The sequence below is a fragment of the Aulonocara stuartgranti genome, assembly GCF_965226115.1.
Source record: "Aulonocara stuartgranti genome assembly, chromosome: 11".
NCBI lineage: Eukaryota > Metazoa > Chordata > Actinopteri > Cichliformes > Cichlidae > Aulonocara > Aulonocara stuartgranti.
The window spans coordinates 30,925,034-30,941,023 of NC_138947.1; the positions used below are offsets into that span (position 1 = coordinate 30,925,034).

A 15,990-nucleotide genomic window follows, 5' to 3' on the forward strand; every position below is an offset into this window, starting at 1 on the left:
CTAGTCATCTGGCATCAGAGAGTGGCAGGAAGATATTCAGCTGTCATCATCACATTGTTGGATTATCAGTGTGTTGCTAGCAAACACTGCATTTGTAATTTTGGCAGGACAACGGCTACAATGAAAAGCCCCCAAATGGAGGAAAAATGTACATTTTGTTAGTGAGATTGAGTTATAGTTAAAAAGCTATTTTTCCCCATCTTTCCTCTATCGCCCAGCCTGTTTAGCTGAACTTGTTATGCTTTGTGGAGTTGGTTATCTAGTTCTACGTTGTTGTCTTTTTTTAATACTTTCCTGTCCAATTTTTTTGTAGCCTCAGCAGATCACAGATGTCTGTTGGAAGTTAGTAGACAGCCTGACTAGTAAAGCCGGTCATGTCATTGCCCTTTTACGAAAAGTAGCAACTGGAAGACCGTAGCTATTTTGAACGCATCCAGTATCAGAGCTCTTTGGAAGTGCAGCTCGTCTTGTCAGTGCATCTCTAACAAGTATTTGTGCTTGTAGATTACCACCAAGGAAGAGGTGAACTCTAAACATGGCACGGTCAAAACTGAGCTGGAGCCCGACACGTTCAAACCCAACCTCAGAGAACCCAGCGAACTCCTGGAGGCCGACCAGATAGAGAAAGTAAGTGCTGCTGCAGAAAATCTCATCTCATGCAACTTGACGGTATTCTAAACTTAATATTTTTCCAACAACAATCCAAAACTACGAGCACATGCCTGTTCCTCTTTTGTTATCCGGGTAGCCTGTTCCTTTGTTATAATGAACATTGATGCTGTCTTTTATTCCATGTTAGTGTTACCTGTGCAATTGTTACTGTAAATACACAGGCGTGTCAACTGATGAAAATAGTCCCACTGTCTAGTGTATGTTGAAAGTGAATATAATAGATTCCCTGTTTTCATTATAACCCAGTAGGCTTGGCAGTAAGCTTTTTAGTTTTTGTTTTTACAGATACAAAATGGAAACCACAGAATATTTAGAAATTTCTTATGATTTGATAATGATTAGCATTAAATGTTTTTGTTTTTGTTTGTTTTTTTTCTTCATCTTAGTCTTTAAATCTCTGTGAGACGCCTGTGTGTTGTGTCAGGCTGGAAATCTGACATGTAAAAAACTGAGGATTTGTTTTACTTTCAAAATGTCGTAGCACCCAAACAAATTAAGTCATCAGTTCATAGAGCTACCTTGCAGTCTTGATTTCCAACTGTGTGTTTGGGAAAAGGATTCATTCACTGCTTGAATAAGTTTAGTAGCATTTGTTAGGTGGGTAGGTGGATACACTGAGCAGAAGCAACAGCACCGACAAACAAATCGCCTGATTTTTGTCAAGTGCTTATTTTCAGTGACCAACATTTGTACGATATCCCTGTTACAATGTTTATGATGTCATCACAGAGAGTACTGCTGTCCATTCAAAGCTTTGTCAGTTAGTGGAAAACTAAACACTAACACGAAAGCCTTAAAATATACCTTTGGGTGTCAGCTACTGCTGCTTTGACTTCTTTTGTAGATTAGCTTTCTTTCCACCCTGGACATTAGTAACATAAACTTGCAATTGTTGTTTCTCTAAATATCATATAGAGATGAGAATCTAAAAAATAATTGTTGGATCCACAGTAGATGATGTTTTCTTAACGCTAGCTAAAATGCTAAAGCTAAAATTTAGGTAACCAGTAAAAATGAGCAGGTGACCAGCTGGTGACTGGCTTTAATATATATTGTCAGTACAGGTCCAGACTCCTAGTGCAGGTGATAAGAATTTTAACATAAAAGTTATTGTGAGGATTTAGCAGTGAAATCTCATTAGTTTTGACTGGTTATAACCTGGCCATTCCTCAGGTTAATGTTACATTCCTTCCATGAAAAACGCTGATTTAATAAATGTTATCAGTATCATAGTATTGATTAAGCTGTAAAGTACGTGTGTAAAGTTTCATGGCGGTCTAACTTACAAATTGTGATCTCAGGACGACAGCCACTTGAAAATCAGGACGCTTTACATTAGGCGCTGAAACATGAACTGGATAGTTTGCTCATTCAAAGCAGGAATCAACATGTTCTCTTTTATTTATTGTGTTCCGGATGATTTCAGGTAGATTTGGTTTGTTAATCCTGCCAACGCAAAGAGTTAGAAATAAGCGGTGACAAAGATGAAAGAGAAATGCATGAAACAGACATCCAAGTCACCAACCTTTCATGTTGTTGTTAGGTGTACTGTGTGCCTTGCAGGCACTGCAAGTTAACACACACCCAGAGCTCCAAATTAGTCCCACTTGGCTTATTAACCAATAGAGTGCCAATATGCAAGCTTTCTTTAATCACCCTGCGGACAGAGCTCGGGGCTCAGGCCTGGCTCAAAGCAGTGCAGAGGTGAGCTGAGTCAGGCCTCGCCTAATCGTGGCTTCATTCCCAGCCTGCTGATTATATGACTGCTGCAGCTCCACCACTGGAGCAAGTGCTGATCCAACAAGAAAAATGCCAAAAGGGACTGAGGAATTGTTTGAGCGTGAACAGAACATTTAAAGGTCCTTGTTCTGTATAGCAGTAAAAAGTTGTCACTTTAATTCCATGTTTTAGTCAGTGTCTGTTTTATCTGTCCATTAAAATGAGACATAAGTTGTACCGCTCCTCCGGCACCTTGTCGGCATTATCTCCCCATACACCACAGCCGCCGTTAATCCTCGAGTCAGTCAGCAGCAGGGCAGCGTGCTCTCTCAGGGTCTGCTGGGCCTCTCTTTCTCTTGAGACTGCTCTCACTGTTTTCAGCCCTGTTACTCCTCCTTAAACGCCAGAGAGTGTTAAAAGGTCACCGCAGATGTAATTGAGCGTTGGTGGCTGTGGCCTTTCTGTGTTTCATTTTCTTTCTTTCATTTTTTTCCCTTCCTTTTTCATCTCTGTATTTTTAAATTTATTTTCCCCGCACACAGCTTGCCAGGAATCTCCCTCCGCGGACCATCGGGTACCCATGGACGCTGGTCTTTGGCACTGCAAAGCACGGCATGAGCATTAAGACGCTGTACAGATCCATGCAGGCCCAGGACACCCCGGTGCTCCTGGTCATTAAAGACAGCGACGGCCAGGTACGCGCCCAAATTTAAGAAGCTAACCACAGTGGCACATTGTTATGGTACTGATCACCTTTTTGTTGTTGTCATTTTGTTTTTTTTTAATAACTTCAGGTGTTTGGTGCGCTGGCATCCGAGCCCTTTAAGGTCAGCGATGGCTTTTATGGCACCGGAGAGACCTTCCTCTTCACCTTTAATCCAGAGTTTGAGGTATAACATTTTGTCACTGTTAGATTTTGTAACTTTTTTGCACTTCTGAATGAATATTCTTCTCCAATAATGGAGGAGTGAGGAGAACTAATGTTTGCATTTGCTCATAGCGACACACCCTGCAGTTCTCCCCACCTCTGCAGAGCTTTCAGCAGCTTGTTTTAGCTCTCTGGCCACCAGCTTTACTGCTTTGGTTCTCTGTAACTTCACTCCCAGTTTTAGCAGGCAGCTGTTTTTGGTGCAAAAGCCCTGTTAAAACCCAGTGTACACTCCCTGTTCAGCACCAGTCAGTCAGCAAGTAGTTGGTGAACAGAAAGAAGCATTTAGCAGCTAAGGAGCCAAATATTTCCCTCATGAGTTGGCAAAGACCTAGAAGGAGAATGGTTGTGTTATATATGGGAAGTGGCTGTAAAAACCACTCCAAAGGACCGCTCAGGCATGTTTGCCTGCTGTGTATATAGGAGACTTAGCACGGTGGGTATTTAACCTTTATATGCTTTTGTGTTGTGTTTAAAGCTTTGTGAGACAAATTATTTCATACATCAGCAGCAGACACAGAATTAAATATGATGTATATGCTGTATAAGTGTTTTTTAGTTTACATTTTCTCTTTCTCTCTTATATCATCACTGAATATGTCATACAGTATCTTCTAATATGTGCTCTGTTGTATCATGGGCAGGTGTACAAGTGGACCGGTGACAACATGTTCTTTATCAAAGGGGATATGGACTCCTTAGCTTTTGGTGGAGGAAGGTGAGCCAGAAATCTACAGACCACTGGTGCAACATATTTGTCATAATTAAATATGACAGCATGTCAAATTTAAATTCAGATTGACATAAAGTAGACACAAGCCTGCTGATGTCCAGAAATGTGGACTGCATTAGAAGAATGGTGTTATTAAGATATTTGCACTTTTGCGGAGCTCATAAGATCACATGCAGATATAAAACGTTCTTTTGTTTTGATTAAAATAATTGATGTCATGGTGACGATCAGTAATATAAGTTGTATTTGTATATGTATGTGCCATTTGTTAGCTATCACACTGAGTAGTTGGTACTTTGCCCAGTACACTTACACCTGCAAGTTAAAAGCATAAATTGAGATAAAACGCAGGCTTTTTACTGCTGATCCTGAAATGGCTTGAAGTTGTCTAATGTATTTTCTTCTTTCTTCTGTAGTGGGGAGTTTGGCCTGTGGCTGGACGGAGACCTTTACCACGGCAGGAGCCACTCCTGTAAAACATTTGGGAACCCTATGCTCTCAAAAAAAGAGGATTTTTATGTACAGGACATAGAGATTTGGGCTTTTGAATAATCAAACCGTGCAACACAGGGGGGAAAAACAAGTCCTGGAACAGGGCAAAAAAAAAAAAAAAGTGAGTAGGAGTCCTATAGAACAATGGCAACGTCCCAAACCTAACTGCACATCACCAGGGCTCCCCAGGCTGGAAGCCAGCTATTGGATGCTTGTTGTGCGTTACTACTGCAGTTATTACAGAGCTTTTTCTTTTCTTTCTTTTTCTTTTTTGTTTTTTCTTTGTGAAAAATGACCTTTGTGTGTATCTTGTTACAGCCTTGTGCAGCATCTTTGCAGAGTAGGGGGAAGTGAATAAAGTGTCGCTAATATGAGGCTGTATGTGAGGAATGACGGGAGGGAATCGGGGCGGGGATGACTGAAGAGGACCGTCGGAGCTCCTCTCCATTCAGAGGTGGTGAAGATGATGGTGGCTAAGGTTTGGGACTGCTGCAAGAAGAGAGAGGTGCCCCACATTGTGCATTAGACCTTTACGGAACCTCAAGGAGTCCCCCACCCCCCTGCACCCTATCAGACCCCCGAAAATCTCCTTGGTTCGGTAGGACGTTACTCACTGTGCTCTCAGTTTTGACAAAGGGAGACAAAGTTAGGAGAGACGCAACCTGAACACATTCCATTCCTCTTGGCGATGGCGGACTGTCAACAGTACAAGTGGTGATTTGTGGTAAACACGCGCATACAAAACACATCAGCAGCAGGATACGATGACACTCGACTCAGAGAAGGGAGAATATTTGCTGTGTGTGTGTAGTTTTTTGGGGCGGGGTAGTGTTTTCACAGTACAGTACAGTTTTTGGTTGTCCTCTGAGGCTAAACTTATAGAGTATCGTGTATTGTAGTCCTCCTGTTGTTCACTGTCATAGCACACCATCTGAAAGCACATAGCTATAATCAGATCACCCATCGTCGTAATGTTCTGTTCAGTGGGTGTATGTGTGAGTCCAGCTAACACCGGCTCCTCTCGCAGGATGCTGGCTGTACTGTTTGTAGACAGTAACGTGTTGCAATAGATTTGTGGAATATGCAAAATAACTGTCCTGTGACCTCAAATAACCCGCAGGTCGTGGCAATTTCGTCGCCGCCTGTCGCTCTTTCAAGAGAGAAGACTTGTAAAGCTTTTACGTCTTGATACACACTTGCTTTTTCTGGGTATCGTTTGAAGAGCCTGAGACGTGTTTATCTGTTTTACATGCATATATGACAATTATATATTGGTATATATGATTATATATGTTTATATAATCATATATATATATTTTGCTGTTGAGTGTGACAGTGATTATATTTGTGCTGATATTTCAGCTGTTACTATATAATGTATATTACCCTGTAAATTAATGTTAAAATAGTAGATTTGTTCCTAATATATATATATATATATATATATATATATATATATATAGAAGTGTGGATTGATGGGTTGCTTCTAGCACTTTAATCTGGTGTAAAAGCGATAAGGCCAGGTTCTTAGGTTTTCTTAGCAGTAGTTGTACAGTACCTTTTGTTTTTTTTATTATTATTAAATAGATCATTAAGATGTTAACTGTTAATAGAAAGCTTGCTGCTACCTACATCAACAGGGGTAAGCCCTTTTACTGTGTCTAAAAGGAAAAATGACACAAAGGAAGAAGGGTTGAATGTGGTTAAATGTGTTAGCAGGCTTCGGTTTTGCTCCTCACGTTTGGCCGCCAGGTGAGTCCCAGTAGGTACAGGTAGGTATGCAGACAGATGATGGCGGGTGAAGGAACGTGTACATTACATGACCCTCCCCTTGCCGTGACGCTTTCTCCCGCCCCCTTTCTGGTCTTCCACGCCAGTATTCGTGTCCTCGTGGAAAGTCACAAAGAATAATATGGATAATTCTTCCAATTCTTTCACCAGACTATGATGTACCAGTGATGTATAAATACCAATAAAGCTGAAGTAATTGTTCTAACCTTGTTTTCTGTTTTAATTTTTTGTCTTTCGTGTGGTTAAGGCTGCACCGATTGATAAGGATAAGGTTGCAGGTGTTTGCTGTCTGGAGTGTGCCACTGTGGTAATGACACTCATGCAGTTTCAGATTATTAGTTGCTACGTGTTGAATGCAAAATCATAAACTTTGTCTTGTCATGATCGTGTTTCAGTGTTACCTGGTGCAGCTACTCGGGGAGAAATACTTTTAAAGCTAAGTTATGCAACTAGACTGACCAATTCAGTCAATCCAATATTCATTTCTGTGTTTTTGAGTTTTTAATTTTACATATCAAGTATTTTTAAATCACAGGGGACTCTCCTCCGATCTGGTTTAATAAACAAAACTTGGTTTGGTCTCCCTACAGTTGTATATTTATACATCGTTTATATATAAAATAAAATGTGACACCATTTTAATTTTGAAAACCTCATCATATTCTAATGGATATTAAGTGCTGTGCTGCTATGATGGATCCTGCAGCTGTGAGTGAGCCTCACCTACTGATCACAGTTAATAGTGTCCATTTGTGTCCTTGGTATAGTCACTCTTTTTGTTATTAGACATCTTAGTATTAAAAAAAATGACAAACAAATTAAGTTGCAGTAAAAATGATACACTGACAAAATTGTGTCCTGATTTATTTCAACAAAACGGGCAAACACGGGTAAACAGCAGTGCTGAATCTTCTCGAGTTCCTTGTCCGTCAGCTCAGAGGAAACAAATGCCTGAGCTTCATGCTTCATACTTGTTCCTGATGTTTCAGGTCCCACACAATCCAAATGTCCCCCGAGGCATTCATTCGTGCTGTGTCAGGTCTTTATGGACATCCAGCACGAGTAAAACAGTTTGGGGATCATTATTGGGTTCTGAAATTCTAATCTTCTGGCAAATAGCTGCACAGTCAGAGTAAAGAAACATAAATGTCTTATAAAACGTCCCGCATTACAACAATAAGGTTAAAGCAACAGTCTTGTTTAAAGGGGAAACAGTAGAAGACAAAGTTTGACAGTCTTTAGACTTTTTCCTCCACGAAAACAGGCACAACACTAGATTCACTTAAAGTGCAATTTACAGGCAATTTCCACAACATCCTCTGTAGGACACTGTCATCATCAGTGCAGTAGATCTCAAGTGAAGCAGAATGATTCTCACGTTAAATACTGTCCAAATTACCCAAACACCGCATCATCAAAAAAAAAAGAGGCAATGTATTTTCATCAAATTCAGGTTTGGCAGGAATAACTGTCACTAATGTAGTCCCCGGTCCTCTTGGGAGACAGGGCAGACTGTGGGTGAGCACAAAACGAAGCTACTGCAGAGCTGAAAAAGGCATTATGTAGAACCATCTTCAGTAAGGCAGAAGAATATTGTAGAAAATCATCAAGAGAACAATTCTGGCTAAAAGTGCCATTTTCAGCAGGAAGTCAACTTTTTTTCTTCCAGTTGAGCCCATTAAGTGTTCCCGCAGTTTATTTCTAGTACACCAGGTACTTGACTTCAGAGTAGATGAGAGGAAACATGACTGTGCAGGCTCGGTACAGGATGGCTGTGCTCTTAAATAAAGCTCGGGGTTTGGTGCTCCAGGATTCAGACTTGAAGTTGAAGTAGATTGCATACAGCGCCACGGCAAAGAAGTGTCCAATAAGGGTCAGGGGTTTGGGCGACAATCTGTCCAAAAAAAAGAAAAAAGTCAAACTTACAACCCCCTAAATCGTATATCTAAAAGTGCTTTTAGATTTTGAAAATTATCAAAGACAAACAAAATTGAAGCAGTGAGGAAAAAGCCAGCATGGCTCTCTGAACACAGATTCCTCTAAAGCTCACTGATAAATGTGTAGTATATGTAAACACTTGCTGGGTGTTACATGAGAAACTCTTTATGTGATCAGACATTAACTACCTCCCAGCAGCAGTTGAAAGAGATGCAGTGTGAGCTCTGGAGGATCTGACAGCAGAAACAAGCTTTTATGCTAGGCTAAGCTAGCAGTGTACCTGTTGTAATGTCACATGTCACAAGTCTCACTATTCCTATACTGAATAGGGATAGTGAAGGCAACCAGGTAAACTTCCGCAAATGTCAAACTCTTCTGTTCAGTTTGGTTTGCTGTGGAGGAAAGCGTTTAGCACTTACACTGAGAGGAGTCCAATAGGCCCAGCAACGCACTCTCCACCGAGCTTAAAGTACTGGAAGCAGGCCTTTCTCAGCTCATGAAGAGAATCTGAATAACAGGAAAAACATGGATGAGAATCCAAAGTACAATTAATGCAGATTTTGAATTTAGTACTAAAAGCCAACATTTATTATCTTCCATCAGTGCTTTTCATGTGCCATTAGACGGAGGCAGGCAGACACTCACTGTCAGTGGCTGCAAACAACTCATACAGCGCCTGGGCCAACACATTCACCACAAAAGAATGTGATGACTTGCGTTCCCAGTCGAATTTTTTCTTTGCCTGTTGAGAAGAGGAGGGGGGGAAAAAGTGTGATATTGCACACATTGGGCTGCAGCTTCTTACCAACAGCAGAGGAAATAAAAGGACACAGAAAATCTGACAGCATAAATATAGCTGCGGCTTGCAGTCACACAAAATGTGACTTAGAAAAAACAAATCAATGAATGTGCTTTCTGTTATTTTTACACTACACAGTTTTGTTTTGTTTTTAATAATCCTTTGAATTTGGGGAAAGGTGTTCTAGTTACAGCAAGCAAATGTGTGCTCACCTGCAGCACGGCCCTGTCGTCATATAGATCGGTAATGCTCTTCAGCAGACTCCTCCAGATGCGAACGTCATTAAGAGCAACACTCATCCCTCCTCCCGTCAGAGGGTGCCTCATGTTGTAAGCATCACCCAGGAGGAGCACGCCTGCGAACAACAGACAGCTGTTTGTCTCGAATCTTATCTCCAGATGGTCTTTTTAATTTTCGGCACTTTAGCAAACATCTCAGCTGGAAGCGAAGCACATCTTTAAGAGTTATACTTGTCTCTCTTTGACGCATTCCAAAAAAATGGTTTCTCTAAGTTAAGCCTTTCTTACCCCGGATTCTACTTGTTTCCTAAAAGGTCAATAAAATCCTTATTTACCTCAAATACAAATGAACTGTTAATTAGTCCAAAGAGCTCTTTTCTTTTGTTTCTTTCACCTTACACGGAAACATACATAATCACAAAATCACAAACACACCTCGGGCCACTTCCAGCAGAAATCAGTCAGTCAATAAGACTTCAGTACCTGGCTTGTTGACAGGGGAGGGCGGTAGGAAGCTGGCAGGCATGGACCTGAGTCGATCGTTCTGTAGCGCCATCATGAAAGGCTCCTTTAGATGCTCTGAAGGAAGGAGAGAAAGGGAGAAGGCAGGAGGTCGGTCAGTGAGCCAGCTCTGTGGATGAAAGCCCAAAGGTGCACGCTGCGCACATGCACAGGGGAAAAAAAAGAAAAAGCTTTTTTTTGGTTTCTGAATGTACATTTATCAATTCATCAGTGAGCCTGACTCCAGCATTCCAGCTGGACCTGTGTCAAGGTTACTGGGGTGGCTGCTTTAATACTGTGGCTTTGATATTTCAGCTGAATAGCAGAGCACACCGTGAATGTCAGTTCTGTCGACTGCAGCTTCCTGGGAGGTGCGCACCTTCTCCTCACCAGCAGCACTCTGAATGGTTTCCTGCTTCTGGCACCACGGTCTGACTGTTCTGATCTCCACATAACCTTCATTTGTCACTCAGCAGTGTTTTTTTCTCTCTTCTCTCTCTGCTTATCAGGGATTGTCACACAAAGACACAACCCTTCAAGAATAAATAAATTCTTTATCATTCACCTGGCAGCTGTGGGTAGATTTTCTCAGCCATGTACTCTGGCAGGTTACGAGGCATCTCCCCCCTGATATCCACGAGAACTCTGGTTTGAGAGGAGGAGATCTGGTAGATGAGCACTGGGCTGGGATTGGCCAGGACCAGCTCAGCGTGGTTTGCCTTAAACTGCGGACAGTCCTGCAGAGAAAAGTGGTGGATTCATTATTATTATTATTTATCATATATTATTATTATACTACATATTAATGCTAACTAACTAGGTATTTCTCTTTACTATACAGTCTTTAAAAATATAACATATTTTGTGGTGAACTTGAAAGAAAGGCAGGTATGAAATGTAAAAGGTTTGAAGTAATAAGGCTTTGCATTGATTTTCAACCAATAAATCATTGGGCTGACCTTGAAGACCTTGGGAGGATGTATGCCATATTTTCATGGATTGCCAACATGACCCCACCCTACACCCCTAAAAGTTTTGGTTATGAGTTTTACAGTTCTGGGACGTTGTTTTCAGTTTTCTGTGGGAGCTCTAATGGAAAGGCAGTCACAACAGTTTCTTACAGCTGGTTGCAGACTGCTTTTCATCTTCTTCTAGTTTTGTGCACCTTTGTGTGATTTGTAATTCTTGTTTTAAAATTGAAAAATATACTCTTGGGGAAAAAAATGAATAGGATTCATCAGTAACAGAACACATTTCAGCGCGTCACTCTTTCAGCCTGAGCTCCACGTACCTTCATCAGGCATCCAACAAAGTGAGAGGAGATGCGAGCCTTCCCGGACACCAAGCTCTTTCTGAATTTGGAGAAGCAGCCGTCGGCCACCACAGTCAAAGCCGCGTGGACCTCCTGCGGGACACACAGTCATCACACACCCTCTGATGTAAATACGGTATTTCTTTCAGCAGGCAAGAGGGAAACACGAGGCGGTGTCTAACAGTTCTGCTGGTACCACTGAGCTCCCTCTTCTCACCTTGATGTCTCCAGTTTCTTTATCCTTGTACTGGACTCCAGTTACGCAGCCGTCCTCTTCCTGCAAACTGGTCACGGTGCCTTCTATGAATGTGACACTAGGGGGCGCAATTAGACAGTTAGAAACGTCTGGACTTTCCTGCCCACAGAGCAGAGAGATCATAGAAAAGTAAAGACTGACTCCTTAAGCGCAATATGTGTCTCTGATTTAGCTGAATGTTAAATCTCTCTAACTGAAAGTCTGTCATTGTGTATAAAGACATACAGTGAGTAAACCAAGATTCTTATTATTACTCAGAGCAATCATGTAGGACAGAAGAGCAGGTCCTATATTCTTCTGTTCATATCAGCCACTTGGCACCTAAAATATTTCTTATTCGTGACTCTGCTTACTTTGGCTCGGCCATGGCGGCTCTCCTCAGGCCCATGATGAATCGGCCGTGATGAAAAGCTCGGCCACAGTGGATGTTTTTCTCCTGCTCTGGGTAGGGGATCTCCACCTCGGCGCCACTGTCTATGTCGTGGATCACATAGCCGTGCACCAGATGAGCATCCAGACCCTCCACTGAACCTGAAGCCGAACACAGAAACAGATAACTATTACACATCGCATATTCGCTATTTATTTAGTCCACAGATGACTCGGCGCAAAGGTTAAAAGTGGCTATGGTGGGTCAAATAACACAGGATCAGGTTGAAATGACTGGTGCGCACTGAAAGTCCAAAGTTACTGACAGGATACATTTGATGTCCTTAAAGAGTGACATCGAGATCTAGAAGTATTGCTCCAAGTATAATTTCATAAAGCTTTGAGGGAGCTGCTGGATTATATTTATTAATAAAAGTTCATATCATGTATGCATACTCTACACTAGTGCGTTTAGAACAGAGAGGGGAAAGCAGCAGCTTTTTCTAAATATCTGCCGCAGCTTTAAGTTTCTAACAGTATCATTTACAGCAAGATGGAGCCCCAAACACAACGTTAGACGGACCCCCAGCAAAAAGTAACCAGCCAACATCATGCTGAGTGCTGAAAAAACGACTAAATGAAGATCAAATGGGAAATATGAAAAGTTTTTTATCTTTATCTTCTTCTGTCTTTAACAGTTATTCTCTAAAAGGTGGGAGGATCGAGCCAAATATCGCTAGTATCAGCGCTAGTATTGGTGTTGGAACCATGTTATGCTTTGTTTTTCTTTTCTTTAACCTCCTAGGACCCTATGAGGACATCACATTTTGGGTTATTTATACTCAATTTTGGTTCAAAAATGCTCAATTTTTGTTTACAAGGGCCTGATATCCACTTACAAGGACATTATACTACTGTTCTATCGAAGTTTTAAACAAATATCCTCATATGTGGCTCTCATTTATCTTAGAAACAAAAATTAAGTTTAAAAAAAATCTGATAATTCTTTGTTTTTACATTCATCAGGTCCCAATCAGCCCAAATATCAAAGAGAAATTAAAAATGCATGCCATGGAAGAGTTCGGTCTTAGGAGGTTAAGAAATGAAACATTTTATGATAACGTGAAACTTTATCTTCACTTAACTTTACCTTAAATTTACTGCTTAATTCTGATAGGTGTATGGAAATACGCGATATCACCTTTCAGTGAGGCCCACTCAGGGAACACAGCAAAGCAAAAATATATGACGGGCATGATAAATATTTTAAAGCCACAAAGAAAGAAATAATAATCGGCTTTTGACCTCATTGCTTTTGAAAAATAGTTTCCGAGGCGAAAGGCTTAAACTGTCATACAGGTGAGTGCTTGTGAAGTAACAGACCTTCCAGTCCGAGCTCTCTGAGTGCTTTATATCCTCCAGGCTGCAGCAGCTCCCCCACTATCCTGTCCGGCTCCTTCAGGTCCCTCTCCACCACCGTAACACTCCTGCCATCCCGGGCCAGGACGGCCGCCATCGCCGAGCCCAAAACCCCTGCCCCAACTATCACCACATCCGGGTCCCGCTCCCCAGGTGAGCCAGATGCTGAGGCACCGAGTGAGGCAGAGGAGCCCGTTTCCACTCTGTTCCTTGTTCTCCGGCCCTAAGAACAACCACACTTTCAATGTAGGTGTAAAACAGTCATATAAGCTCTGACCGGACACACTTCAAAACTTCCAGGCTTTCGGGAGAGCGAGAGAGAGAGAGAGAGGGGGGTGGGGGGTGGGGGGAGAAGAGTTCAATACAGCTGCTCAAAAAAACAAAAAAAAGAGGCAAAAAAAGAGGCAAAAAAAAGAAGGAGGGGGACACTTAAATTAAACACCAGCTCTTGGTGAACAGGCTGAAAATCTTCACACCGTGTAATCTGTTGAGAACAAAATGACACGACAGTGGGGGCTGGATTCAAACTCAGGCCAAAAGTCTCCCAACAGCGGCTGTCTCCTGGTACCTCATCCACATTCTTGAGGCTGTTCTGGGGGACACAGCGAACCTTTTTGTAGAGGCACGTATGAATTTGCCATCCTGAAGGTTCTGGGCTACCTGTGCAACCACACTATTATTCCGCCAGCAGTGACAATTACACTAGCAACAAACAAGTCTGGAGAGGAAGAAGAGAAGTGGTTTGGGCCACCACCTTTAAACTCTTCTATTTTGGGTGGGGTGGGGGGTGGATTATTCCCTATCCGGCACCTGCTGATCTTCTTCATGAGTACCAAAGCAAGTTTAACCGACTTTGTGTTAAATCTCTGTGATTTTTTTTTTACTCTCTCTATAAAACATAAGTTGACCTGAATAGAAAATGAATCTAGTTTTCTGACTGTTATCACCCCGTGTGTCCCTTTGTTCCCATAATTAAACCTGGAGGAGTCCAGCTGAGGTGTCTTACCTTCTTGCAGCTCTTCTCTGTTTTCTCGCTCCTCGGCGTTGCAGTTTGGGGGATTAAGTGGTTGATAACAGGTAACAAAGACAGGCTGCTCAGGAAGAAATTAAGCACCCGAGAGACTCGGAGCTTCTGGCCGTGAAAATAGGCGATATACGAGAGCAGCAGGCCGGCTGTGAAGAATAAGGCTGCAACCATCGCAAGGTCTCTCTGAGCAAAACTCAACACCATGTTGGACTTCTTATAAAGGTACGTAAAGCTTGCTATTCCCAGGAAAGTCCACATCTTTTTTCTTTTTTTTTTTGATTTACAAAAAAGTAAATTAAGGCTAAAGTTCAAAAGTAGGAAGAAGAAAAAAAAGTTTTAGGCTGACAAAAAGGTTCAAATAATAATTGTTGTATTGTATATTTTTTTTAGGTTCCTCTGGAGTAAATTAGTGAGCCCGGAACCAGCAGGTATCTTTGTAAGTCATGGTCACCGGGTCACAGACAGCCGGAGTGATGCTGCTGAATATTTTATGACAATGACAAACACGGACCACTTTCGATTGGCTGCTTTCACATTCCGCCGCTCCCATTGCTCAGCCCTCCAATCAGGACAGACGTGATGGTGAGCAGAGCTCACGCTACGAGCTGATTGGTTGATCACGCCGGCACCGGGCCTCTTCTGGCCTGCTGATTGGACGGCGGTCCAGTAGGATGGTAGTATGATTTGATGTCAGTGGAAAAGGTGCGCTTTCTTTCTTTTCTACAGTTCAGAGGCTGAGTGGGAGCAAAGAGTGTTCATGTGGGACAGGAGTCCTGCTCCGCGTCACTCATAACCGCTGCCCACGCGCTCTGACCCGAGCAGATAAGAAAAGCCGCCAGTACGGAGTAAATCACAAATATAACTAGCCTGGACTAAAACACACCATAGTGAGAGTTTTAACGTCGACCGTCTTCACGTCAAAGCGGTACTTCACAGTCCAGGTTTAAACCCTGAATCACACGCCCTGTTATCCGGGAAAAGGTGCAGAGTGAGAGCTCTTACTGAAGACAGCGCTGTCAGCGCTGTTTACGTAATACACATCCAATCAATCGATCAATCAAATCGACGATATCACACAGCTGGAGAAGCTGTGATAATGAGTCGTGTTTGTTTGGGTAGGATTAAAAAGCTGCTTCAGTCTGTAAGAGTTCAAATTATATAGAAAAAATATATGAAGAGTTACAAAGTGTGATGTTCTAATACATACAACACAGTCTGAGTTAAAATGCCTTCATCTCACATGTAAACACCTAAGTCAGCCTGCATATGTTAGATTAGATCTTTATTGAAGTCTGTTTTCATGCAGAAATGCGCAGTATTTTATAACTCCAGCCTCTAAATCATTTGCTGCATTTCTCACTAGAAGTGTTTTTTTAAACACTGCTAATTAAAACATGTCCTTGTAACTGTCTGAAGGTGTTACTTGGGACTAATAATAGTGTCTATTTCACTCCTTTTTTCTTAAATATTTCAAACTAATCAAGAAACTAACTACTCGAGCAGTCCATAAACTACACCAACACATAACAGGTAAGAGGTATTTATGCTGTTAGCTTCAGCTCTGGAAGGGGCCTTTGTTTTTATAGACTTATGAATACTTTTGTTGTGTGATTTTAGTATTTTTGTGTGATTAAACGCTCTGAATATTACTTCCACTAGTGTTGAATCTATAAAATGACTAAATTGTTAGTCAATGATTAATATATCTGAGCAATGTAAATTCACCAGGTACACACTGTGCTATAGAAACCATGAAATAACAGTGTATGACAATAATAACGCATGCCAACAACTC

At 41.7% G+C, this 15,990-nt stretch overlaps 2 protein-coding genes across 10 annotated transcripts in view; one reads left to right on the plus strand and one right to left on the minus strand.

The window, feature by feature from the left end:
• The window catches only part of oxr1a (oxidation resistance 1a), a 198,358-nt gene extending 191,818 nt beyond the window's left edge, over positions 1–6,540 (plus strand). For all 9 annotated transcript variants that reach the window (XM_082551232.1, XM_082551231.1, XM_082551233.1 and 6 more), the window contains 5 exons: positions 505–627; positions 2,934–3,086; positions 3,186–3,281; positions 3,964–4,037; positions 4,469–6,540. In XM_082551232.1, coding sequence (XP_082407358.1) covers positions 505–627; positions 2,934–3,086; positions 3,186–3,281; positions 3,964–4,037; positions 4,469–4,604 — 582 coding nt within the window. In that variant the 3' untranslated portion in view covers positions 4,605–6,540. The remainder of the gene's footprint in view (positions 1–504; positions 628–2,933; positions 3,087–3,185; positions 3,282–3,963; positions 4,038–4,468) is intronic.
• A 633-nt stretch (positions 6,541–7,173) lies between these two features.
• On the minus strand, positions 7,174–15,908 carry sqlea (squalene epoxidase a). Its single transcript, XM_082551238.1, has 11 exons — positions 14,175–15,908; positions 13,133–13,391; positions 11,734–11,911; positions 11,342–11,438; positions 11,104–11,217; positions 10,378–10,549; positions 9,795–9,890; positions 9,285–9,427; positions 8,919–9,015; positions 8,693–8,780; positions 7,174–8,229 (listed from the first exon to the last, which is right to left on the minus strand). Exons 1-11 carry the CDS (start codon positions 14,451–14,453, stop codon positions 8,037–8,039), a joined length of 1,716 nt encoding a protein of 571 aa, XP_082407364.1. The 5' UTR covers positions 14,454–15,908; the 3' UTR covers positions 7,174–8,036.
• Between the last annotated feature and the right edge of the window lie 82 nt (positions 15,909–15,990).